The 25,612-nt window shown below is 53.1% G+C and overlaps 8 protein-coding genes across 8 annotated transcripts; 6 read left to right on the forward strand and 2 right to left on the reverse strand.

Moving 5' to 3' along the window:
• Positions 1-482: 482 nt before the first annotated feature.
• On the forward strand, positions 483-2,646 carry AB675_5747 (uncharacterized protein; the record flags this gene model as incomplete). The annotated part of the gene is made up of 3 exons (XM_018145985.1): positions 483-1,155; positions 1,206-1,523; positions 1,598-2,646. 3 exons carry the CDS (start codon positions 483-485, stop codon positions 2,644-2,646), a joined length of 2,040 nt encoding a protein of 679 aa, XP_017998872.1.
• Positions 2,647-4,317: 1,671 nt separating this feature from the next.
• Positions 4,318-4,974, reverse strand: AB675_5748 (uncharacterized protein; the record flags this gene model as incomplete). The annotated part of the gene is made up of 1 exon (XM_018145986.1): positions 4,318-4,974. One exon carries the CDS (start codon positions 4,972-4,974, stop codon positions 4,318-4,320), a length of 657 nt encoding a protein of 218 aa, XP_017998700.1.
• Positions 4,975-5,708: 734 nt separating this feature from the next.
• On the reverse strand, positions 5,709-8,642 carry AB675_5749 (Protein fluG; the record flags this gene model as incomplete). The annotated part of the gene is made up of 1 exon (XM_018145987.1): positions 5,709-8,642. One exon carries the CDS (start codon positions 8,640-8,642, stop codon positions 5,709-5,711), a length of 2,934 nt encoding a protein of 977 aa, XP_017998790.1.
• Positions 8,643-9,501: 859 nt separating this feature from the next.
• AB675_5750 (uncharacterized protein) lies at positions 9,502-10,358 on the forward strand (the record flags this gene model as incomplete). The annotated part of the gene is made up of 2 exons (XM_018145989.1): positions 9,502-9,861; positions 9,939-10,358. 2 exons carry the CDS (start codon positions 9,502-9,504, stop codon positions 10,356-10,358), a joined length of 780 nt encoding a protein of 259 aa, XP_017998882.1.
• A 3,203-nt stretch (positions 10,359-13,561) lies between these two features.
• Positions 13,562-15,604, forward strand: AB675_5751 (uncharacterized protein; the record flags this gene model as incomplete). The annotated part of the gene is made up of 2 exons (XM_018145990.1): positions 13,562-13,707; positions 14,401-15,604. The coding sequence occupies 2 exons, from the start codon at positions 13,562-13,564 to the stop codon at positions 15,602-15,604; spliced, it is 1,350 nt and encodes a 449-aa protein (XP_017998677.1).
• A 3,383-nt stretch (positions 15,605-18,987) lies between these two features.
• Positions 18,988-20,612, forward strand: AB675_5752 (Succinate-semialdehyde dehydrogenase [NADP(+)] GabD; the record flags this gene model as incomplete). The annotated part of the gene is made up of 2 exons (XM_018145991.1): positions 18,988-20,400; positions 20,457-20,612. 2 exons carry the CDS (start codon positions 18,988-18,990, stop codon positions 20,610-20,612), a joined length of 1,569 nt encoding a protein of 522 aa, XP_017998855.1.
• Positions 20,613-21,193: 581 nt separating this feature from the next.
• On the forward strand, positions 21,194-22,273 carry AB675_5753 (JmjC domain-containing protein 7; the record flags this gene model as incomplete). Its single annotated transcript, XM_018145992.1, has 1 exon — positions 21,194-22,273. The coding sequence occupies one exon, from the start codon at positions 21,194-21,196 to the stop codon at positions 22,271-22,273; it is 1,080 nt and encodes a 359-aa protein (XP_017998766.1).
• Positions 22,274-22,806: 533 nt separating this feature from the next.
• AB675_5754 (26S proteasome non-ATPase regulatory subunit 12) lies at positions 22,807-24,906 on the forward strand (the record flags this gene model as incomplete). The annotated part of the gene is made up of 3 exons (XM_018145993.1): positions 22,807-23,052; positions 23,461-23,517; positions 23,569-24,906. 3 exons carry the CDS (start codon positions 22,807-22,809, stop codon positions 24,904-24,906), a joined length of 1,641 nt encoding a protein of 546 aa, XP_017998797.1.
• Between the last annotated feature and the right edge of the window lie 706 nt (positions 24,907-25,612).

Raw genomic sequence — 25,612 nt, forward strand, 5'->3', positions numbered from 1 at the left:
GCCTATTGTGATCATTGCATCGGGACGCTGTCGCCAGTGAATAACTAGTACGATAATTGCCCGGATGAACAGATGATGGTGCGATCGCTACCTCTCGACGCCTTCTGTGATCGACTTGCTCATCTTTCCTGTCTACATTGATCTCTCACTCACCTCAAATTCCCAATCTCGTTGCCCGCCTCAAACGTTCGACCTCGATTATGAACCCTCATGGATCGTAATGCCTGGCTCAACCTCCTAGACGACTTGAACTTCTTCCCTGCGTGGATAAGCTAACACGAATTGCGAAACTGGCGGATCTGAACCGGCATAAGTGCCCGCGCTGTGGGGGGTGTCGAAGTGGTTGTCGAGGTGAACAAACTGTGCGAAATCCAGTGATTGATCGAGTCCGTCACCCAGAATTTCGAAGTGAGAGTTCTTCTGAGCCACGAAACTCCATCACTTCTTCAAACACATCTTACGGAGGCTCGACTGTGCCTTCAATGGCTAAGAATGTGCCCCCTGTAAAGCGCACAAAGGTCGACACAGGCAGGAACACAGTCGAAAGATCCACCTCAACTAGGCCGAACCTTCGCCAATCCAGATCGACCAGTTATGCTGCTCCTCTCGAATTTCTCGATTCAACACCGCTGGCTTATCCTCCTGCACCGTTGACGAAACAGAATCTCAAAGAACATCTCGAAGTCTTGGAGAAGTCTGCCGCCGAGAGCGCCGGGAAGGTTGCTCATAAATCATCATCGGCTTCTCGCATCTCTTCCGCTAGGGTAATGCCGTCTCCAAAAAAGCCAAAGTCAAAGCGACAGAAACCCGCAGAACCAACTCACCCACTAAATCTTCCACCCGACGAGTATCGACGTCTGTCCGCAGCAGCCATGGCCAGAGACGAGGCCCGTAATTCGACTCCCATGGATGCAGACGATGGGCCGGCATCGCCGCAGCCCACACCGTCGCAGGATGCACCAGGCGCCTTCCCGGATGAACACACCAACGGCACCACTAATGGCACAGTTGAACCCGAAGCCAGTCCCAGACCTCCACCACATCGTGCGCAAAGTGCTCCCAAACCCACAGTGAATGCAGAGGAGTGCAAGGCGGCAGGAAATAAGTATTTCAAAGCAAAAGACTATGACCGGGCCATTCAGGAATACACAAAAGGTACATGTCCATGTCGCTGCCTGAAGATCCAAATGCTAACAAAATTGTAGCTGTTGACGCAGAACCCACAAATGCCACCTACCTGTCCAACAGAGCTGCCGCATACATCTCAGCCAACAGATATGATCTCGCTTTGTCAGACTCATTACAGGCCAACAGACTTGACTCCGACAATGAAAAAATCCTTCACAGACTGGCACGTATCTACACATCGCTGGGGCGACCACAAGATGCGCTGGCCACATACGCTCGCATACCCAATGCTTCATCCACAGACAAGGCCTCGGCACAGAAAGCCCTGTCATCGATAGAACTTGCAGAGAAACAAATCAATGCCGACGATGGCAATGGAAACATGGCTCTCTGGAGTATTGACCAGGCAAAGCACACTCTCGGATATGCTCGTCTATGCCGCGGAACTGGCAGATATTGCGCGCCAAAGCCAACCTCAAGATCGGCACAGTCAACGCTCTAGGAGAAGCGCAAAGCATGACGCAGGCCCTAATGAGGCAGAACCCTAGTGACGCCGAGGCTATCACTCTCGCCGGACGAGCATACTACTTGAAGGACGAGAAGACCGGTGGCAAGACAGACTACGAGCGCGCTGAGCAACATTTCCGACAAGCCCTTGCAATGGACCCGGACAACTCAGATGCACGAAACTGGCTAAGAACAATGAAGAAACTCGACCGTGCCCGGAACGACGCCAATGATCTCTTCAAGCGAGGCTCCTACACACAAGCCGTCGGTGCGTACACGTCAGCTCTGGACATCGACCCAACGAACCGCGTTACTAACGCCAAACTTCTCGGTAACCGCGCCCTATCCCGCATGAAGCTCAAAGAGTACGATCTGGCCAAAGAAGACTGCGACCAGGCCCTGAAGCTCGATCCCACATACATGAAAGCAAAGCGGACACGAGCAAAAGCCACGGGCGAAGGCGGCGACTGGCAGGAGGCCGTCAAAGATCTCAAGCAGCTGGCCGAAGACAATCCAGGCGACAACGATATAGCCCGCGAACTCCACAACGCCGAAATCGAGCTCAAGAAGTCCAAGCGAAAAGACTACTACAAGATTCTCGGCGTCGACAAGGATGCCGGCGACAAGGAGATCGAGCGAGCGTACAAGAAGAAGGCTGCAGTGCTGCACCCGGACAAGACGCAGGGCGATAAGGAGAAAGAGGCCATGTTCAAGGACTGCTTGGAGGCGAAGGAGATTTTGTTAGACTCGCAGAAGCGTACCATGTACGATCAGGGCATCGATCCTAACGATCCAACCAGCGGTATGGGTCCCGGAGGCATGGGCGGTGGCTTCCCTGGTGGTGGCGCTGGCGGCATGCAGATCGATCCTGAGATCCTCATGCAGATGTTTGGCCAGCAGATGGGTGGAGGTATGGGCGGTGGACGCGGTGGCTTTGGTGGCGGCGGCATGCCTGGCTTTTCGTTCCAGTCTGGTGGAGGAGGCGGTGGCCGAGGCGGATTCCCGTTCTAGGAGGGACGTGGACAGCTGGATTCCACGCGGCAGAGACGCGCGAGGCATGCTGACGCACTTGCTGAAGCTCGTGCTCGTGCTGAGGCTGTTGCTGAGGAAGTGCGAAACTTTTCAAGCCCTCGCAAGAGGAAACGCGAGTTGTCCAGCACGGCCGCACCAGATTTCTATGGCTTCTCAGATTCTTCAGCAGAATCCACCGGCTGAGCCTATCCGGACGTTCACCACCCGGCCAAGGTGCAGCGACCGCTCTGTTGTGTTGGACATGTCTCATTCGTCATCGACTCGGAGCACGCCGTACAGGACCCCCAAATTTCCCCTCAAAAGGACATGGCAACCTCATCCAGCAAAAAAAGCCACCTCGATTTGTTTGCCGATATGCCAGCAACATACGATCGCTCTCACGCACACTGTTTATCTCGCCAAAGTGATTGCAGTTCACGAACTTCACCCGCATCACGATCGGAGCAACGGATAGAAAATCATTCCTTTGGTACAGCACAGACGGACGACGGACGACAGCATAGCGTTGGCGTATTGTGCTCTTCAAGGGCACTGTATGTAGACTGGGGATAAGAAATGATGAGCAATCGCTTGCACAGCATACATCTTGGCGAATGTGTTTCTTGAGCTGCTCGTGCTTCGACGATACCGCCGATCATGTCCATCGTCTCCGAATGAATATGCTCAGCTTATGCTAACCCTCATAGGTGCTCTCGTCCAGCGATGGTGAAACCCTGTCTGATCCGTTTGTGCGATATCGGTACACACCTGCCGTTGAGTGAAGCGAATTCCCATCAGTCACCTAAAAACTCCTCCCACAACGTGCAGCGACCAGCCATCACTCCGTAAATGAGTCATTGAAGTGATCGTTTCGGCTTCCGTCGGACCCTCCACTTCGTCGAAAGGGTATAAGTAGGTAGACGTCTCCCTCACGACCTTTATTCTCCTTTTCTTTCCAGAGCCATGCGACCGGGCGTACTCATGCCATACCTGAATAGCACTTGTTGCTACCTGGTGGGGCGGGCTGCTGTGCTTGTGTCTCGGGATGCAATTTTCAGGCTTCGCTTCTAGAGCCAGGAGCGTGAGTAGGTTTCAAGAAGCAGGAAAGAGGAGAGTGAGGTATGATCGGAAGATTTGATTTAGCCAGTCTCGGAAGGAAGTCTGCCACTCTCTCTGAAGCGAGCCACACCAGTACCGTGGAATATCTGCCCTATCTGCGTCCGATGACTAGCTACCTCGTGTGCAATCGCTCTCAGCCAGCTAGCTTTTCTGGGTTGCTGTAATCCTGCTTCCAGTCGCTCTTCTTCTCAAACCTCGTCGCTGGCCCAACGTGCTGGTCGAGACACTTCACCGGTGCTGCTGGACATCGCTGATTGACCGAACTGGAACGGTGGCTAGGGTCGAAGGGCTCTTGGTATTTGGTGGTCTGGCGCCGGTATCAAGCCGCTGTGTTCCTCTGAGAGCGAATTAAGGTACCCCTACGGGTCTGTTCGCTTCCACGTCAGACTCTGGCCTCTTGCCAAATAGTCGTCTGTCTGCTGCACTGAGGAGACATGAAACGTTGTGATAATGCTGCCATTCCTGTCCAGACTCAGGCATTCCTTTCGTGCCTCGAGTTCTCGGACCGATATCGTTCAGCACGCTGCGGTCTGTAGAAAAACCATACCGACTTCAAGTTCCCTGCTGTTGACTCCTCGCGGCCCGTCCCCGCAGCACCACATCCCCAAACTCCCGTGCACTCCAGTCTTTGTCCGCAACCATCTCCCACGCCCGCTGCATCTCGTCCTGCGCCTTCTTGCTCTTCCACTCCCCTGGCCCATTGCCATTGCCATTCGTCTCGCCACCTGGTTGCTGTTCGACCACATTGGACATGCTCATTAGGTCGCCTGCGTTGGTATTGTTGTTCATACCGCTCCCGATGCCGCCGAATGAGGAGCCTAGACCCGTGGGACCGTTGGAGAGCATGCTCGAGGTATTCGGCTGTGTGGTTGGGTTCAGGGAGGTAGTGCCGTTTGTAGTGTGTGCAGCAGTATTGTTGTGTTGGGAGCGCGGAGGGGACAGCTCGCCTGGTGCGGCGGCGTTGAGAGCATTGTGAGGTGGTGTTTGCGGGCCGCTGGCTGTGTTGTTATCGGTGGTTGAGGAGGGGAAGAGGTCGATCTCGGTGTCGGACATGGTGGTTGTGTTGGAGGTGGTGGGCGGGGGACCGGTCGACGGTGTGGACAAGGACGTTTGGTTGAGTGCCCGGGATACTTCTTCTGATGAGCTGTGTTCGTGTTTGGCTTTCTTTTGGGCAGGCGTGGGCGAGGTCTTGTTGGCGGAGGATGACATGTCGCGTGTTTGCGTTTGATGGATTTCGTGGTTGATGATGCAGTTGGAGAAAAGTACTCCCGTACAAACGCGTGGGGTTGGAAGTTGGGGGGCGAGGAACCTTCAGGGAAGGAGCTTGGAAGCTGGCTGGAGGTTACTTAGGTACCTACTAGTGGTAGCAGGTGCTTGAGTGTCCAATGCTGATAGCAAAGACTTAACCTAGCGTAATTGTCTTGTGCTGAAGACCTAGGTGACACGAGAGATGGAAGTCCATCCGAGGCGTCAAGTGATGAGCGCGAGACAGATTGCACGATCCTGAATTGCAGGTGCCATGGGATACAATCTGCCTACAGGTCGCCCGAGAAGCCCGAGCATAGGTGGCAAGGCAGAGTTCCTGCCTGGGTCATTCATCATCTGGCCTTCGAGTTCAATATTACAAATTGTATTAGGCCAGAGTCTGGTCGCTTTCGTTGGGTAGTATAGCCAACCTAGTCTGCCTGCACCGTCGGTGTGTGTCTATCAGGCAAAGACCACCAGCGTGAATCGTGCCTGCCTTCCCTGACACTTGTCGAGCGCTGCGGATCACACGCTTGATCCTCCTCCTGCGCCTCGCTCATTGTACAGCAATAATGGTTTTCATCCACCCAAAGTGTCCCAAATGACCCGAAAAGAGTGTCTGCCGATGGCTCGCAAAATTTCAGTTGAAAACCAGCCCAGTTTGCGATCTTCCAACTGAAGAGCGCGGTCTCACCACCTCAATAGCGGCTCATCAACCATACGCGCCTCGTCTGCTCGTCCATGGCCTGCAACTTCTGCAACTCGGATCTCTTTACAGCCAGATAGTCCTCCACAAGAGCCTCACCGAGTGCCTCGCGAAGATACTTGCTCTTGTCCAGCGCAGACAAGCTTTGCTCGAGGGAGTGCGGCAACTGCGTCGTGATGCCCAGTCGTGCTCTTCCTTCTTCATCCAACTTACATGGATCTTCTGCACAGTCTTTGTGCTCCAGAGGCAACTGATTAGCGACGCCGTCGAGGCCTGTAGCCAACAAAGCAGCCATGGACAGATAGGCATTGCCAATCCCATCTATGCTCTTGAGCTCCCAGTGGCCTGGTGCAATGCCGCGAATGGGAGTCTCCTTGTTTTGATGGCCCCACGTCACCCACTCACCACCAGACCACACGCCAGCAGCTACTCTCGCGTATGACTCTTCGATGGCCAGGCTGAATGCTGTGGTCGCTGGCATATGCTTGAGCACTCCTGCCAAGAACGAATTTGCATAGCGTTGGACGACGTTCGGACCATTGATGCTGAAATGCGCATGCTGAGCAGATCCAGCCGTTGTGCTGTATGGTCTAGGATACACTGTTGCTTTCAGACCATGGGATTTGGCGACATTGCGTATGACATCCCTAGCTTTGTAGAGCATGTCCACAGCTCTTACGGGAGTGTAGCACGGGAGTGGAAACTCCCACTGGCCAGTCGCGTTCTCTGTGTGGAATTGATCAACAGGGCAACCGATATCCCCGAGAGCGTCCACAATTTCTTCCGCCATTGGCAGCAAGTCGAGATCTTGGAACGTCATGTTGCACCAAGAATGCACCTCGGACAGTGGTTCAAAATCGATGATGTCGCGACCATTCTTATCCAACACCGGACGCGTGAACACGACCTCAACTTCAAAGCCGAGGAGGACATCGATGCCAAATACGCGTTTGAGGTTGTTGGCCTGTTTCTGTAGAGCCCATCTCGGACAGCGATCCCAATGATGCTTGGCGGGGACTGCAAGTGTGTCCTCCATCCACCAGACAGGGACGCAAGCGGACGGTGACGACAGGCCTCGATTGATGGTCAAAGCCGACAAATCTGGTAGCATAAGGAACTGCCCAGTTGCTACCATTCCAGTGGCAGGGTGATCGTCCTGCATGATTCGTGTAATTGCAGTCGTTGTGTAGGATAGCTTGCCTGTGCTCAGCTGTTTCTTGAAGGCATCGATAGGTGTCATTCGTAGCCGCATGGTACCCGTGTAGTCGAGCATTTGCATCCAGATGTACTTGACTTCAGGATTCGCTTCAAGGAATGCTTTCAGCTTGGCCATGTTATCGTCACGACTTGGAAGTGAGTCGTCTTCGACCAGAATGCTGCTGTTGCCAGAAGATTGCCCGGCATTCGAACCGTCGGAGTGAGAACTGGTTGTTGACAGGTTCTGCACTCCTGGCCTTCCAGTCGAGCTGCTGGGACCGTCGACAGCGGTACTGGCAGCAGAGATGTAAGAACCGGGTTTCGAACTACCATTCACAATTGTCTTCATGCTACCAGCGCTGTGCTGACCCAAAGCACGCATCAGCTCGGGATATTTTCGCTCTTCGTCCAGTCGGTAGAGTCCGCTGGAGTTCCAAAACATGATATCAACTGCAGCATGCACAGCTTGGGGAATCGTCAGGTCCTCCTGAGCGACATAGTCCAGAAGAACTTTCTCGAGCACTAACCGGAATTGTTTGTTTGCCAGCCAATACGTCTCTGGGTAGAAGTGTCCGTCAGTGCTCCACAATAGCTTTGAGGCAGGAGTCAATTCCAGCGCCTGCCGCAACATCGACTCCTGGCCATCGCGCGAGAGCATTGGGAAGACCTCGCCAATGTCCAGCCACGCATTGCTGTAACATGATGCCAGATAGCCAGCCTCGCGTGTGTAAGGATACGAGGAATGCAGGATGACAAAATCGACATGAGGAAACGCCTCGATTAGTGGCTGCATATATGCTGGATTTGCTTTGATAAGGTCAATGTCATTATCTCCCAAGCCCGTATGGAACTGGAACGGTAGTGACTCGCCATCGGTGTCTACTAGCTTGTCCAAAACGTCGCAGACCGACACAACGAGGAAATCGTTGACCTCCTTTCGTTGAATGCGGTAGTTGTGGTTGCGCACTGCATTTTGAATGAAATCATGGAACGCTGTTAGTAGATTTGAGCCGGTGAGGGACTGGTGCGGACGGAGGTTCGTTCTCGAGTCCAGCTGAACGTCGAGGCCACTTCTATAGCAGACCACTGATTTGAAGCCCCTAACATCTGGATCGTTTGCGAGTGTCCGGATTTGGTTTCTGAAGACTGTATTAAAGCGGACGATGAAGGACTCTGTCTGCGAAATGTTCCAATCTGCATCGAGTCCCACCTTAAGGAAGCCGGAAGCTATGGCGAGCTGCTCGAGAAGTTCGGCAGCTACAGCCTCAATTCGGACGATTCGGTACACCGATGGCACATATGCGCCGTGCCACTTGTAGGGATGGACCAATTGAGCTGGCAGGCCATCATCGATCAGTAGGGAGTGTGTGCCCTCGAGACAACGCTTGACCAGAGAGTCGTAGTCTCGTCGTATCCATTCATATCGGCATGCGTTGACATCTTGCAGTGTCCCCGGACATTGGTAGAGTTCACCCAACTGCTTCATTGCCCGTGTATGCGCCAGGCTGGTGTGCACATGATCTGTCAAGGCATGGCCTTGTGCTTCAGACGTGACAGTCTCGAACGGGTGATCGGCACTCCCATAGGCATTGTCCTCGGTGAGGATATTGTGGGCATGATTGTCGATGATCGGGTAAGTTCTGATGATTTGCCGCAAGTCATCCTCCGTTGCCTGATCGAGGTCGGGGATGTGATGTAGGTTCGGGTACAGCTCTGGCGACGGACTCATTGTGTATGCTCAGATATCGAGAGGGTCTTGGTGCCGCGTAGGCGAAACATTCGAAAGCGCCGTTGTCTTAAGTACTTGAACTGTGGTCCAGGTCCAATGAGACAAGGCTTCTGTAGAGTACCCTCAGGCAGGCAAGAGTACGCCTTATGCAACGTACATGATAAACGTGAGAACAGGCCAGCGACAGAAGGGCGCTGTCAGCTTATCACTTGCAGCTATTGGGATGTAGCGACTATTGAACGAGGAGCGGTGCGTATGAGCAGCAATTAGAAACTTGAGTATGCCACACGCTGAAGTTCGAGTTCATGAGTTCGAAGCATTGCGCATGGCGCCCACGCGGTTTGCTAGCTTAAAGGTTTGGCCCCCAGGCAGTACTCCACCGCCCGCACCGGGGAGAGCTCTCGGATCTTGTCGAGCTTGGAAGCTTCCGCCTTCTAGCGCCATTCAGTGGTAAATCATATAAGGCCCCCTAGGTTCTTACATCAATGAGATCCGACAACTTTCCTCTATCCTCTACTTGCGAGATTCGAGCGATATCTGTCACGCATGGCACTTAGTAGGAATATGGAAGGCACGATCGCGAAATGAGGCCTTGTATTTGCGCAGGTCGTGGTGTTCTATGTCAACACCAGCTCGAAAGCGACCCCGGCCTGTATCTCTAGATCGATCTGTCACACCTCCCCAACGAAAAGCACGTGTTTCGGATCAAAATGGTCCTCACGTGGCATCCAGGGAAGCAGCTGCGGTCCACGATGATCAGTTCAGGGTTGTCAGTTGGAACGTGAATTCAATTCAGCCTTTGCTGCAGAAGCGGATTGCATTCTCGGCTGACCCTGTCTCAAATTCTCCGCTCCGTTGTATGCTTCGACGGCACGGCTGGCCTAGTTTTCTGTGTTTGCAAGAAGTGAAGATTGCCCCTAGTGATGAGGCTTCACAGCGCCAGCTCGTCAAAGCCGCCAATGACTCGGCGCTCCCAGATGAGCCACTCTATGAGGCTGTGTTCTCATTGCCTCGAGATCGTTTCAATGCTCGCGGCTTCGGAGGCAAAGTCCACGGCGTTGCAACGCTGTATCGTAAGGACTTAGACGCCTTTCGGACCAGAAAGCCGGAGTGGGATTTGGAAGGCCGCATTTTACTACACGAACTACCGTGTGGACTCGTGGTCATGAACGGGTATTGGGTCAATGGCACCGATCATCCTATCGGAACTCACTTACAGGTGAGCCTGCTGGAACGCGGCACGACCTCAAGATTCGATACCACAGAGAAATACTGAAAGAAGTTTTGGCGTATCAGAAAAAAGGCAAACCTGTTGTTCTGGTTGGGGATATGAACGTCGCACGTTCGCGTATCGATGGACACCCAAATCTCCGGACCTCGCCGCATCAACACGTCGTCAACAGGAAAGACTTCAACGAGCGATTTTTCGAGGACGAAGACGGCATGAAGGGTATCGATCTGTTCAGACACGTCCATGGGAACGCGAGAAAGTACACCTGGCATTCCACCTCCCATGCCCATGGCAGCGTCTGTGATAGGGTCGACTATGTCATCGTCTCGAGGTTGCTGACCGAGTCCCACGCCATCACCGATACTGATATCTGTGACAACGCGGCGGACAAGCTTCATTCTGACCATGTGCCCATCTGGCTCGATGTCAACATTCCGAAGCTTGAAAGTTCGCTGGCGGCCCCTTCGAATCATGATGGGTCCTAGAGCACCCCATTCCAAAGTACCGCGAACGCGGACGCGCCAAGGAAGGTAAAGTCCTTGTACATGCCCAGTGGCCTCCAGGGCCCGAGCGACGAATTTTCCCAGTCTACATCGTAGCGATAATCCCGCGGGATGAACCATGTCTGCACGCGTCGCCCAGGCAGACATATCTTGAGCTCAGGCGGCCAAGCATGCGGGATATGACTGACTTTGCCTCCAGCGTCCTCGATCTGTTTAGCCTTCCAGACCGAGGCTGTTTCCATTGCGCATATCCGGGTTGTCTTGGGCCATTCAGGCCAAGCTGATGACCGAGCACGGTTGATCAAGTCGATAAGGTCGGCATCACTCGGCCGTTGGGCTCTAGGATACCTCCACATCCGCTTCAGGATCGCGATCAACATTCGCGTTTGGCCTCGGCGTACGGTTGCTTCCAAATGGACGTTGTCAAGTACCACGTTGTCATCGGCGTCGTCGAGAAGAGCTTCGATTGTGAACAGTGTGAAGAATGCAAGCGCATTATCTTCTACAATGCTGCTGAAAAACGCTCTGCTCAGCAAGCGACGGTCACAAGTGATGAGCCGTTGGGATCGGTTGGTGCATCGCGTTGTTCTCTCCGAGATGTGCTGCAGTAGCTTGAGTTTGCTGCTTGTCAGTGGTAGCTGGAGAAGAAAGTTCGGGACCGAGCCCTCGAAAGACAACACATATGCATTGATGGGCCTAAGTATTGAGGTCGTGTGCTGTGCCGTCAAGTTGACTGACAGTGGCGTTGAATGTAAGTTGAGTGGTCTATCCTTGTCGTCGCGCAACCTGATGTTCGGTCAGCAACCAGGTTCCAGCTTCAGAATCTATGATGGGAAGTAGGCAAGGCATTGGCTTCGGGCCCGCGCCGAGCTACCAGCATCAAGTGGGTAGGGTCGACTTGCCTCAGGTTTAATTGCTCTAGGGTCGAGAAACTGGTCTCTTTGGCAACGAATGACTTGATCCGCTTCCTCTGCCCTCGAGAAGGGCCGTCCTTCGAGTGAGCACATGCCTCGACTATCACGCTGAGAAGCAAATGATGGTGGACGTGTCGGAGATGGTGCTCGAGGAACCAGGAACTGGCAAAAACAGCCTGCCGTACGCGACCCTGCTCAGTCTCCAGAGACTTTGGTAACCTGCTGAATACCGGTTCTGGGTCGGACTCGTGCTCCTTTGGATGCTTTGGCGATAATGCTAAGAACGCAAGCGCCTTGCTGAATGGTTCGAATGATGGCAGCGAGTGGTAGAGCCGACGAGAGGTATGAATGAGTGATGGCTCAAGAGAGACGTCCAAGATCATGAGCAGGAGTTCAGTTGGAAGGAGGTCGAGACGTCTACAGGGAACGACATCGTCGAAGGTGCTGTCAGTGCTTTGACGACAGCAGAGCCGCTTTGGGGGCGGATCTTGCTGGTCGATCTCAGCCGAAAGTCTCTTCATGCCAAAAGGTGAAGAGCAATAGCGAACACATTGTGAGCGGGGTCAAGGAGAGTTATACTGTCCAGTGATGCGTTGGCAGGGCTGAAAATGCACAGTCCTCCAGCCAGCCCACACCTGTCAAGGAATCGCTTTGCTTCAAAACGGGAAGCACGCGAAGGCAAACATTTGTCGGAATTTAATCGAGTCCGGCTGCGAATGGTCCGTTCAAAAGTTTTGTGGGGAACGAACGTGAAGGCCGCAACCTGCAATTAACTCTTTTGGCATCCGTACATTTCGCAAGCATGACCGATCAGAAGACAAGCTCCCAAGCCTGTCATGATGGTATAGGTCTGGGCATTGTTCCGATACGACGAAATCAAGAAATGCGAAATCACAGGTATTGAGACACCGATGCCAGCCTGAGACCTGTCTGTGTCTTTGCCGCTCGTTCGACGGGGAACTATCGTCAAGCCCGCTCGTTGCGCTCCTTGCGGAAATAAAGATAGAGGAATTTCCACGTATTCTGACTCCTGCTGATGATCCAACAATCTAGTGATCCGACCAAAGATGACGAGCAACTCATGTGTTCCATCTCGCGACAGTCGGGTCACCTGCGGCCACCTGAACGAACGAGACCAGAACAAGGTTGCCAACACCTCGTTTGCGCCTGACCGGTCCAATACGCGCGTGTCGCACATTGTAGCTGCATCTGTGTATGAGCCTGTACGAACTCAACGTAGTTTCTACATTTACAGCTCATTAGAGTCCTCGTGTTGGTCTAGTACTGAAACGTTCCACTTGCGCTCTTGAGTTGCTCGACCTCCTAGCAAGGGATCGTGTCCACCATACCACAACGGGCAATTCAGCTGTCTGGTCTGGCGACTGGGATTAGTCTTGACACATTAGTTACCTTACCAGCCTGCGAGTCGCATCTTGGTCGCCGGCCAGCAAATTAATGTCAAGTTCCTAGTTCCGCATCCGCAGCCCGCAACTGCTGCCATGCCGCGCATACCCACCCTGGCAAGCCCCTTGTAGCGCGTGCGAAGCGCTCTAAACGTGCATTTTACTTGAATGGGAAGTTGCAGCCTCGGCGGGCGATGTCTCCTTTAACAAACCAAGGAGCGCCTATCGATTTGGATACCGTCAAGAACTATTGAATGGCTTCCAGCATGATGAGATCACAACTTCCGTCGACGGGATCCCGCGTCATTCCTTCCCGAATGCATCAGCACTGTCCGCAATTCCTTCTTGCGCACCGCCAAAGATGAATGCGGACGACCACATGGGCACCGCATCTGCAGCAACACCTTAGAGGACAGCAGCCATTCGTCGAATCGTGCAAACCCTGTACGGGTTCAGACTCGCTTCGAAAAGTGTAGCGAGCGTTGCGTGCGGCAGATCGGCCTGACAGGTTTTCCTCGACTTTTCTCTACAGAAGCAACAAGCCTTCCCCTCTTCCATCTCGTTCCCTAGGCTCGGGCGCTAGCCGCTGTCGGATGTCGCTTTCACTTCGAAAGGCATCTGCATCAAGAGAAGAAAAAGCACCTAAAATCATGATTACGCTGGTACGTCGCATTTCACAGTACAGTTCTCCGTTGCCCGAACCTGAAACCTGAGCTTCCGAGCCTTCCAGACGACATCGCAAAGTCGTCCCGATTCAGCATCGATCGTCTCGTACGACTGAACGACGGAATCACGAATCAAGTAATCTTATACGCAGTACCTGACGATTTCTTAGGCATTCGGGGTCTAGTAATTTCAAAGTTCAAGAATGCTGGCTCTCAAAGGCGACTTGGGCGCCCTTCGCAGCAATCCCACGAAGCGACCGATTACGGTCACAGTTCTGGATCTTCCGGCGGAGGTGCTCAGTCTCATAGTTGAGGCTCTGTACTATAGCAACGCAAAGCACGGCCGCGTGTACCTCATCTTAGCGATCTCGAGAACGTGCCGCGCTTTTCGTCAAGCAGCCTTACCCCTCCTCTTCGAGCACTGTTCATGCGTGATCCGCGAGCAACATACCCAGGAGCGGCCGCTACATACCTCTCTCAACAACCTTGTAACCTCTCCGACGTTGCTTCCCCATGTGCGCGTGCTGTCAGTACGCGATCCGCTAGGCGATCATGATGGACAAGGCGGCCGCCCTGTCGCTGCTGGCGAACGCGGAATTAACCTGCATCCCACGGAAAGCGCGTCAAGCCTTGATGTGTATCGATTCGATCTTCAGGTTATCAGAGACGCATGGCATTTGATGGCTGGTGTTCGACAAATCAGGTAAGCCTTTCTCATCCACAATACATCGAATTCTCGAAATACGGGCGTTGTAGACGTCCGGATTACATTGCTCCTTAAGTCGTCCGATAACGAAGAACATTGAACTAGATATCGGGGATCTATGATTACACTGCAGCATCTGCTTGAAATTGTGCGCTCCAAACACCGACAGCTCACGATCATTGTTGAGAACTTGTATGCAGAGCAACGTCATTCCTCACAGCTACGACGGGCACTTCCACCTTCGCGGGCCTCATGTAATTTCGGAGACTTTGAAGCCATTGCCTTCGGAAGGCGCACTGAATTCATACTGAGTTGTTCGCCTCCGCAAGACGCTAGGCGCTTCCTTGAACGGTTGACGGCCGCGACTCTGGCCAACGCCGGCACTGAAAGCCATCGATACCTCCAGCCAGCTCAAGAGGGTGTCCCTCGGCTATCGCTGGCTGGTTTGCTCGATGGGACAGTGCCAGAGGCGCTTATCAGCCTGCAGGAGCTAGTGCTGGACACTGGCAGGGGTGAAGTTCGATGGTATCATCCAACGCCACAAGCACCTCCTCTCCCTGCTAAGGGTCTGGCATCGTTGAGATTCCTCCGCCGTCTCGCCATCATCGGAGACTGGAATCTGCCTCAGGTGTTTGATCTTGATCTACCAGCCCTTGAGTGCCTACGCATTGCCTACGCACTGCAGCCCAGCGATCCTCTGCACCCTGGATTCAACGCTCTCGGTCCCTTGCGAGTTGCTACCACCAATGACAATTTCAAGATCGACTTCGCATCCCTACCCAGGCTTAGGTCTCTGCATATCGAAGGTATTCGCAGGCAAATTCCGATCGAAAACATCGTCGGCACCTCGCTGACATCCCTGACGCTTCATCGTCATCCGAGGCCAAACTACCCGGACAAAGCCGTGCTGCAGCGCAGTCCTGGAGATCTTGCCAAGCTAGCCATTCTGGCACCGCAACTTCGCTGCCTACAGCTTGACATCGGCAACATCTCGAAGCTCTGGAATTCCACCAGTGTTCCTGGAGTTGATGTGGACGTGGAGCTGTACTCATGGTTCGCCGCATTGGCTGACCTGAAACATCTTCGGACCCTTCGTCTCTTTCCTCCCTATAAGTCGGCAAACGTCTTTACTGCGCAGGGTCCGCTCCAGAAGCAGCCACTGGACTCGGACAGCGATGCAGTCGCAATGTTCCTGCGCCTACGAGCCCAGAATGCAAGTCTAAACACGCTAGTCATCTCTCCTTCCGACCACGAGTTCCATATGCCTGCGAATGTTGAGTACCACAGAAGACATGACCACCTCAGGAGACGCAATGACTTTCACGCCATGGCTTGGGAAATGTATGCTTGGGGTGAGAGCACCATCCTTACCACCAGACAGGCACGCAAACGATACTGCCAACGACAAGTTTGGGTTGGCAACCGCCGACTGCGATCTGAGATTCTCCGAGATAGCTATGCTATCTGTGATAATGTCATGGCAGGCGGCGCGTTGGCGGATGATGAGGAGTGGACGCTCGATCCTGTCATGAACTTTTGACTATCACCATTATCGGTTTCATCTGGCGCATGTCTGACTCTCTGCTTGAGATGCTACACAGTATGCCATTTCCTGACGGCAACACGCAAATCTGACATGGCATCTCGACACGGAGCACTACGCAGCGGCTGGCGACATGAAAGTGATGGAGGTGTCGATACAACGCAGAAGATCGACATTCACGGTCAATCAGGCTCCACTATTGAGCGGAGTGTAATGCCTCACCTGTCACGGGTAAGGTGTGCTTGATGTTCCATGTATTACTACATCACCAATATATCAGTACGGTACCAGTAGGTAACAGTATCATGGTTTAGCACACATCAGATCTCACACTAGCGGGATCGCTTGACAAGCACTTGCTCCGCTGGCGCCGCCACGATTCCATGATCGACATATGCCAATTCAGACACCACTGTCACACCAGCAATACAATCACTTGCAGCGAAGCTCGTTCCAGCAGACGAGGCTCGCAACATCAACGAGTCAATCTGATTCGCTGATGTGCCTTCATTTTGTAAGTGGTGTGAGCGTGGTGCCCTAGCGCCGGTCATGACGACGTCTTGGGCAACTTCATGCCGCTTCCCTGCTGTGTAGTACTTCCTTGGCGGCGACTGCATCATTGGAAGCGAGTCTGAGTCGCGTGCGTTCGTGTTTACCTACGAGAAACCCAACAATCGACGTCCCTGGGACTCGCGAAGTAAGTGCCAGCCAGACAGCTATTGCAAGGGGTACCGTATACTGTGCTCAACATCTGGTTGCCTTGATACATGGAGACATTTCGAAAGAATGCCGCGGGCAGTGGACTGATTACGGAAACATCGTCCGATGTACATACCAGGCAGTGAGTCATGCCGACAATCGATCTGGTGATACATTGTTAAAGCAGAGGCAGTACTCAGCAATTCGATTCAAGACTATTATGCGAGACCACTCACGTACCAGAGCTGTCATTATGTCTGGGACCTTGCAACTACCAGATACAGTCCTGTCAGAAAGCCCCAGCATTTCATCAGCAATTATTCAGTAAGATGCTTACCTTACCCATCGGTCTTGCTGAGTGGATCCCCCAGATCGATTGCCTGCTAAGAACGGAAGCGGGATGCGACTCTCGCGAGCGTGGCCGAACGTGGCTTGTGAAGCCTTGTCCGGAGTTGGTCATCATGATGCGATCGTAGCGGTTCGTCGAGGCTCTTTGCGGTCGCGAAGCAAAATCGTTTTCGTGTACCTAAGCGTCCGTTCATCTCGCTCCTGCTGACCTGAATAATCGGCGTACGGAGCTTTCGTTCATCATCGTATATACTCGTGACTCAGGAGTCTTGTCATTTCTGTTAGATTGCTTGCTCGTTCTTTCGTACGAGTACTCCAGTTCGGAGGTTAAGGTATCATGAGGGAGGTGTGGTATGCGAGATACCGAAGGCGGTCTAGCGTTTGCGAGCTGCGTTTTTGGCGAGGTGAGTCTGCTTTGTTATCATGTCACGGATTTACCATATCCGTGGGTAGCGGACTTGATGAAGACGAGTTTGATGGTCGAGGTCGACATCATGCTATGCAAGCGCGCAAAGGTGTGGTAAAGTGCTCCAGGGCCATACACCAGAACTGAACGCGCTCATTCGGCTTCCTTGTTTGGTAAATGTTGCGAGCCGTTGGCACTCTACAACATGCAGTGCTGTAGGCAGACCTGGAACACCTGGGCGGACTCCGGAGAGGTGTGCACCGCAGAGCGCGCTATGATGAGAGACTTTCTCGCTGTTGTGGGTTTGTTTCTTCGTGCCATCTATATAGACCTTCAAGCAGACAACACTTGCGTCATGCTGCTGCCCTTGACAGGTTACACCAACTCGTCGTTGAGTCGTTCTGGTTGCATTGTCGCTGTCAGGACTGAGGCTTCTGCTCATTACAATGTCCCTAGTGCTGCACTTCCTGCAGCTCTCGTGGCAACGTGACAGAGTGCTTGCCGTTTCTGTATCGGAATTTCTTGGCGGTCTAGCTGCTGTTGACGATGACTTCGGTCAATTGATGGTGCATCGCGATGCCTAACAGGTAGGTCATGGTGGCGGATGCAATTGCTCGTGAAGAAAAGCTGCCGGAACTCATTCAGTCGAAAAGATGCTTACTTACGACTTTTTCAGCTCGATGGCATTCTGGGAAGCAGCCACGGACCACGGTGGGCCCTATGGCGAAATTCAACAGCGAGTTCACGTCAACTAGGTACGCGACCCATGGTAGTGCTGGTCAGTGGTAGGGCAACAGAATGGTCGGCGAACACAAAGCCTCAGCGTCTTGTTATGCAGTACACTGGAAAGCCCAGGGCTGGGGAGGACGCGGCATTCACCACGGGTTTGATCATGTCGATAGCAAGTGAGGGAGTTCACCAGAAGCGGCGTGGCACTCAGAGATGCTTCCGTAAGTCCCTACTTGGAGGCGCGTGTCCGGCGTGGTCAGGAAAGAGAGACCTTCGTATCGCTCAAACCTGCACGTCGAAAGAAGAGCTGATCGCAGTCCCTGGGGAGCATGGTCTGACAGGCTGGTCTGGTCTCTCAGCATTGGAAGCTGTTATACGTCCTTGTGTTTAAATGAGTTGTCGCGCCCTCGTCCGTGCCATGACCTCGAGATAGCAAAGTCGTCGTGTCTACATATGGCGACTTTTAGCTCCTGCCGCCAAGACCATGTTCTCCGCCTAACACGAAGCTCAGGCTTGGGAGGCTTTCTGGAAAGAGTAAAATAGCCACATTCTCGGCCATGACAGTCGCGCCAAAGTGGACTCGAAGACAATCGACATCTCGACCTCCCTGTTGCACACCGTCGTCCCATCAGTCGCGTACTGGAAGTCATTGCTGTCCTGGGGCGCCCATCCCTACAGTTGAGTAGAGCCTAGTCCAAACGTGCTCGTTATGCGCGCCGTATCGGGAGCGAGAAATCGTAATACCTAGCTAACATCGCCAACTTCTAGTTGCGGACCGGGAAGTTCAGCGAGTTATCGAACAAAAGATCACGGCGTGCTTTGGTAAGATACACGGATGAAGCGTGAGACTGCGGGACAATGCGGCACCAGCTCCGGTGAACGGAGTGCCGGGTCAGGACGTTGCTTAAACCTACCTCCTAACTCCATTGATTTTCGAGCTTCTCCAACGACAACGACCTCGGAGAACGGGAGGAGGGGGACGCACGACACGTCAAATGCTCGAGGCTCATAGAACGTGAGCGGGGCTACGCGATGAATTCCAGTAAGTATATAACTTTGCTGTCGCACTCTCTCCTCATCACTCCATGACCTCATTGATCAACCTCTCAAATTCTCTGCGCGAGCACTGAATCTTCGAATCTTCTCGGCTTGTACAACGAACTCATACACAACGGTACCACCTAGCAAGAAGCGCAAGATGGCCACAAACGGCAACACCAACGGCACACACTCTCTGCCTTTCAAGCTGAGCGATCCCGATCTGCTGCATCAACAGTCCTACATCAATGGAAAATGGGTCGATGCTAAGTCTGGGAAACGCTTCGACATCGTCGACCCCGGCTCGGACAAGACATGGGCCTCATGTCCAGACAACGATGTCGACGACGTCGACAATGCCATCCAGACCTCCCACAAAGCCTTCAAGGAGTACTCGGTTCTGAATCCCAAGAAGCGTGCTGAGATGCTCCTCAAATGGCACGAGCTCATTACGGCCAACAAAGATGACATCGCAAAGATCCTTACGTACGAGACAGGCAAGCCTCTAGCAGAAGCTTATGGCGAGCTTACTTACTCCTTGGGCTTCACATGGTGGTTCGCTGGCGAAGCAGAACGTATACAGGGCAGCATCTCAGTGCCATCAGCACCCAACCGGAGGACCTTCGTCATCAAGCAGCCAATCGGTGTGGCAGTGGCTCTGGTGCCATGGAATTTCCCAATCGCCATGATTCTTCGCAAAGCCGGCGCTGCATTCGCTGCTGGCTGTACGATGGTGGTGAAGCCATCGCCAGAGACGCCACTCACTTGTCTGACACTTGCGCACCTTGCCACGAAGGCAGGTTTCGCCCCTGGTGTATTCAACGTTCTCACCACGTCGCTCGCGAACACGCCGGCGCTGTCGCAGGCCTTAATTGAACACCCTCTGACCAAGAAGGTCACGTTTACCGGCTCGACTCGGGTCGGCAAGCTCGTTGCTGGCCTCTGTGCAAAGGGTCTGAAGAAGTGCACACTTGAGCTTGGTGGAAACTGCCCGTTCATCGTTTTCGATGATGCCGACCTGGAGGAGGCTGCTAATCAGTACATGGCGCTGAAGTGGCGCCACGCCGGACAAGCTTGCATCACTGCCAACCGCCTGTATGTTCAGTCGGGAGTATACGACAAGTTCACCCAAATCCTGGTTGAGAAAACAAAGGCTCTGAAGGTCGGCCATGGTGCAACCGAGGGTACCACTATGGGTCCTGTCACAACACCTCGTGGTCTTGCGAAGGCAGAAGAGCAAGCGGCCGATGCTGTCAAGCACGGAGCCAAGCTCGTGCTGGGAACTGGAAAGGCGCACAAGGGTGCGACCGAGGGTGAGGGCTCTGGCAATGGCAAGGGTGTTGGTGGCTACTTCATGGACCCCACTATCCTTACTGGCATGACACCTGATATGTTGATGAGCAAAGAGGAGACATTTGCTCCGGTTGCTGGCATCTACAAGTTCGAGAAGGAAGAGGAGGTTGTCAAGTGGGCAAATGAGACGAGCATGGGTCTTGCCAGCTATGCTTTCACGAAGAACGTCGATCGTCTATGGCGGATGCTGGAGAATTTGGAGGCTGGTATGATTGGTCTGGTGAGTTTCGATCCCGATGCTAAATTTGAGTACGTTGCTAATCAGTATGACAACAGAACACTGGCAACTCGTCCGCCGCAGAGTCTCCATTTGGCGGCATTAAGGAGAGTGGTTATGGCAAGGAATCTGGAAAGGATGTTGCAGTCAACGAGTATCTCTCTCGAAGACTGGTACTTTCACGATTGCTGGTCAATACTAACGTGGCTCATTGAAAATCGGCGGAGCGAAATTGTTGGACTGTCGAGGCCCATCGAATGTATTGTTATGTATGAAATGAAAAGTGTACGTGTCTGATGCTGCAGCCGTGTTTGGTGTAGAATGAGGGAAGGAATATAAATGGTCCTGACATCTGCTGTTCCGATCTACGGCAAGTTCGTGCACGTCTGGGGCTCTTGTCCTCCATCGCAACATTACAAAGAATAAGGCCGTCACTGTCCAGCAGGTCGACAGTCACCCTAGGTCAAGCTCGCCCGACGAGTCGACTGTGATAACAACGATCATCTCGAAGAGGCTCTCATATAACCGGTCGACCAAGTCCTTCCACGAGACCGGCTGACTGGTCATCGACAAGGCTTAGCTATCGCCGGATGATAAGCCATCTTGTCAGAGACCGGTTGACAAGTGCTGATCTCGAATTCTGCTACACTTGATCGATCCAGTCCTTCCTTTCGCTTGTCTTGCAGATTATAGCATTGCTCACTTACTAACCCGTGTCATCGCACTCAGCGCATGCGTACGCTTAGACCGACTGCGCTTGTGTCACGCATGAGGGTGGCGCGTTGAGCGAAGGTTGATGACGACGCTGCGCGATGACAGTGAGTTGATCTGGTCGAATCTCAAAACTCTGCAGGATGACTACCACGACTACAATCTCCCAGTAATTCCCGCTCTACCAGCACCGACAGCTCTGGACTTCTCCAAGCATGTGGTGCGAGGCCTGCCAGTAGTCTACGATATCTACGCGGGTACGGAAGGGTCAACGACGGCAGGAAGACCATGGCGTGCATGCTCGTGGACAGCGGATGATCTGCAGGGGAAGGTGAAGGACGTTGTCGAGGTTGCTCTGACGCCGCATGGAAATGCGGATGCACTGGTTGACCTGCAGCTCGATGACGTTTGTGCAGCAGGGAAGGACGAGGATCGTGTTTTCGTACAGCCCGCCAGCCAGATGATGAAGATATCTGATCTCCTGCACGAGTTGACTCCCCGGCCCGGAGATGATGAAGAGGTGGGTGCGCTTGTCCGCTACCTACAGTCTCAGAACTCGAATCTGGACACACCAGAATTTTCTATACTACGGAAGGACCTTCCTGACAACTTCGACTTTGCAGCAGCCGTCCTAGGAGAGCCTGATGCGCGAAATATCTGGATTGGCAACCACAGATCAGTCACTAGTGTGCATCGAGATCCCTACGAGAATCTGTACCTGGTGCTCAGGGGCAGCAAAACGTTCAGGCTTTGGGCACCTGTTGATGAAGTGAGCATGCCGACTAGGATGGTCAAGACGGGACGATACGTCCACCGCCAGGGACCTGAAGGTGATGCATTCGATGTTGTGCTTGATGATGACACGGACGCAATACCATGGGTAGACCTTGATCCCCTATCTCCAGACTTTGTGGATCCAGGATCGATGCGGAGTGTCACGGTGATGCAGGGACAGATGCTGTATCTGCCGTCCGGATGGTATCATCATGTTTCGCAGGAGTGTGGGCAGTGGGACGACGGCTGTCCTGCGCCATGTATTGCGGTCAATTATTGGTATGATATGGACTACGAAGGCGAGAGATATGTTATGCGGCAGCTGCTTGGAAGGCTTGTTGCTGCGGCAAGGGGACAGCTGGGTGGATCGCAAACCATTGCGTGCAAATAAGGGCGCTGGTAGGGACCATGTTGTGATATGGGCTTCAATCAGAGCAGCGAACTATGGCTGCGACAATCTCTCTCCTGGCGTTGAGCAGCGTCTCACAGGCAGGATCATCTCATAAAATAGTCTGACGGTAGTGAGCAGGAGGTAGCCACGAGGACTGTCGAGCTCCCATGTGAGGTGCTGGCTTATATGCTTAGATAGAATCGGAGTCAAAGGCCTTGGTGATGAGGCTCGGCGGGCAAATTCCGCCCTTAGTCGGCACCTCCGATATAATCAATCATGGTCAGGGCGGCTTCCCACTCGGCATCGCAATCTCACTCGACGTTACCTGATATTCGATACCTATTCGACTCGGACGTGATAGGCTTCGAGTAGTCTCGCCTTGACCTCAAGTGCAGGCGAATACAAGACCATTACTCTCACCGATTCGTGCCAAACCTCAATCGTCATAGAAGGCGGGAATTCATCAGTAACAGCCCACCTGTTTCGTTGTCCACTTGCTCGAACACGAATTAAAACAGACTCGTCGACTGAACATGGCCGACATCGAGGAAGCTACTATCACCTTCTGCAAATCCAAGAAAACTGCAAAATGGCACGCCAAAGACTCACAGACACTTCTGCAATTTGCTGAAGCGCAAGGCCTCAAACCTGACTACGGGTGCCGTAGCGGAATATGTTGCACTTGCGAAACCAAGCTGTTGAAGGGCGAAGTCGACGGCCCTGAGGGCGACGGAGCAGGAACGATTTTGATATGCTCTTCGACGCCGGCAAGTACAGAGGTAGAGCTGGACCTGTGAAGTTCAGGAGGCGTCAGCGTATTTTGTCAAGGGCATGATCGAAGCCGGATGACGTGCGCACTTGCCCATCTAGTGTGCCGTAGTCTACCTCACTTGCTTGCGCATTGCCATCGCGCCTTCTCCATCGTTGACATAGATTTACATTTTCGCAAGCAATAGCATTCTCAAGTGTGCCTCCTTTCATTCGTCTCGTCCCAAGTACTTCACGCACCACGGTCCGCAGAACAATCCTAGGTCTTCGCTTTCCGTCAAGATGTCGGACGGGCTACTCAAAGCCGACAAGGACTGGTCGAAGGAGGCAGACAGAATCATACCAGAGGCGGAGAGCACAGCAAAGGCATGTTTTGCGACGTCCTCTCAGGCATTCCAGACCGTACTGACATCCAATAGTCCGACCTCTCGAAGGCCATCGACCAATTGACCGGCCTTGAGAAGAAAGCCAGACAGGTACATTTCTTCCCATCAGGTCACGTTCACCCAGACTGACCCATGTTCCAGTCCTCAGATCTTGCTTCAACCTCGAGAACGTTGACAGCGATCGTCACAATATGTAAGCAGCAAGGAGACTGGAGTATGCTCAACGAGCAGGTACTCCTCTTGTCGAAGAAGCATGGACAACTCAAGCAAGCCATCACCAAGATGGTCCAGGATGTGATGAGCTTCATCGATGACACACCAGACCTGGAGACGAAGCTAAGCGTCATCGAGACATTACGGACCGTCACCGAAGGCAAGATCTTCGTTGAGGTCGAGCGCGCCCGAGTGACCCGTATCCTCTCCAACATCAAGAAGACACAGGGAGACATCAACAAGGCCAGAGACATCTTGTGCGAGTTACAGGTCGAGACATTTGGCTCGATGACAAGAAGAGAAAAGACCGAATTCATTCTAGAGCAAGTTGCACTCTGTATAGACAGCGGAGACTGGACGCAAGCACAGATTCTGTCCCGAAAGATCTCGACACGATACTTCGCACGGAAACCTACAAAAACACCAGAGCAGCTCGAAGCTGAGCGCAAGAAGCGAGAAGAGGAGGAAAAGAAGCGACAGCCATCCGACCCTCCAGCCGAGGTTGTCGATGACGATGTTACTGATCTAAAATTGAGATACTACGAGCAGCAGATCACCTTGGCCAAACACGAAGACAAATACTTGGACGCATGCAAACACTACCGCCAAGTGCTCGATACAGAGTCCGTCGAGAAGAACTCTGAACAACTCCGAGCTGTGCTCCAGCGCGTCATCTACTTCATCCTCCTGGCACCTTACGACAATGAACAATCAGATCTGCTGCACCGTATCAATCTGGACGCCCGCAATCTGGCTGAGGTTTCTAAGGATGCTGCATTACTGAAGCAGTTCACCATATCTGAGCTGATGCGTTGGCCCATGGTTGAGCAACAATACGGCGCACATCTCACCTCGACCGACATCTTCAGCAAAGAGAAGGACAAGGACGATGAGAAGGCTCACGGCCGCTATGAGGCGCTCCGTCATCGAGTCATCGAACATAACGTCCGAGTCGTTGCGAAATATTACACACGCATCACCTTCCCCCGGTTGACGGAGCTGCTTGATCTCACCGAGGAGGAAACAGAAAAGTACATCTCTGATTTGGTCACCAAGAAGACAGTCTTCGCCAGAATAGATCGGCCTGCACGTGTCGTCGATTTTGAGGTTCGTCGTGGTCCAGATGAGGTGCTCGATGAGTGGTCTGGAAGCATGAAGGGTCTTCTGGGTCTGCTCGAGAGGGTTGGCCATCTCATCCAACGGGAAGAGATGATGGCGAGAATTCAGCCTGGCCCAGACGTGAAGAAGTCGGCGACCAAAGCATAGAGTGCTAAGGACGGCAGCCTCGTCAAAGAGGCGGCTGGCACGTACAACAAAGAGCACGTTTGATTGCAGCGAGTGCCGGGGAAGCTCTCGAGACTGACATCATGTCATTGCTTAGTGTTGATGCTCCGCCCTCAGAAGCTTTCTCCGCCAGAAGAAGCTTTTGACTGATATTTAAGCCTCATCAAGCTATCGCTCGAACTGGATCGCGTCCTGCACCAACAAGCAGGACCTGCAAGGAGCATGGACGCCGGAGCTCAAGTGTCACGCTCCAACACGGCTGCTTGAAGCAGCTCGCCAGGCGATGCACCCATCGGGCGGCCTTCGGTGCTTCTCGGCCGCTCGGCGAAAGGCATAACTGCATACAATACATGCTCGAAGAACCTTTCACTTCGGTCTCAGCTCACAGCAATGCAGGCAGCCTGTACGCCTGCGGCCCTGGAGTCCGATAGCGAATCAACAATGACCCACTGAAGTCTGGTCGGAGGCTGCAACACCGCAGCATCACCAGAATGGCATCGAAGTTACCTCTTTCGTGGTACCCATACAGCTGAATGTGATCTGACGGGGTCATCCCCTCGTTTTGAGCAATATGCCCCAGCCATTGTTATTATTCTGATCTTATCTGTGTGGTTGATCCGTCTCTTTCTCATCTTGGCTCTAACAGTGTGCCTTCCACATCTTTCAGGCATGCTCCAGATAACAACAC

This window comes from Cyphellophora attinorum (assembly GCF_001299255.1).
Source record: "Cyphellophora attinorum strain CBS 131958 chromosome Unknown Contig17, whole genome shotgun sequence".
Classification (NCBI taxonomy): Eukaryota; Fungi; Ascomycota; class Eurotiomycetes; order Chaetothyriales; family Cyphellophoraceae; genus Cyphellophora; species Cyphellophora attinorum.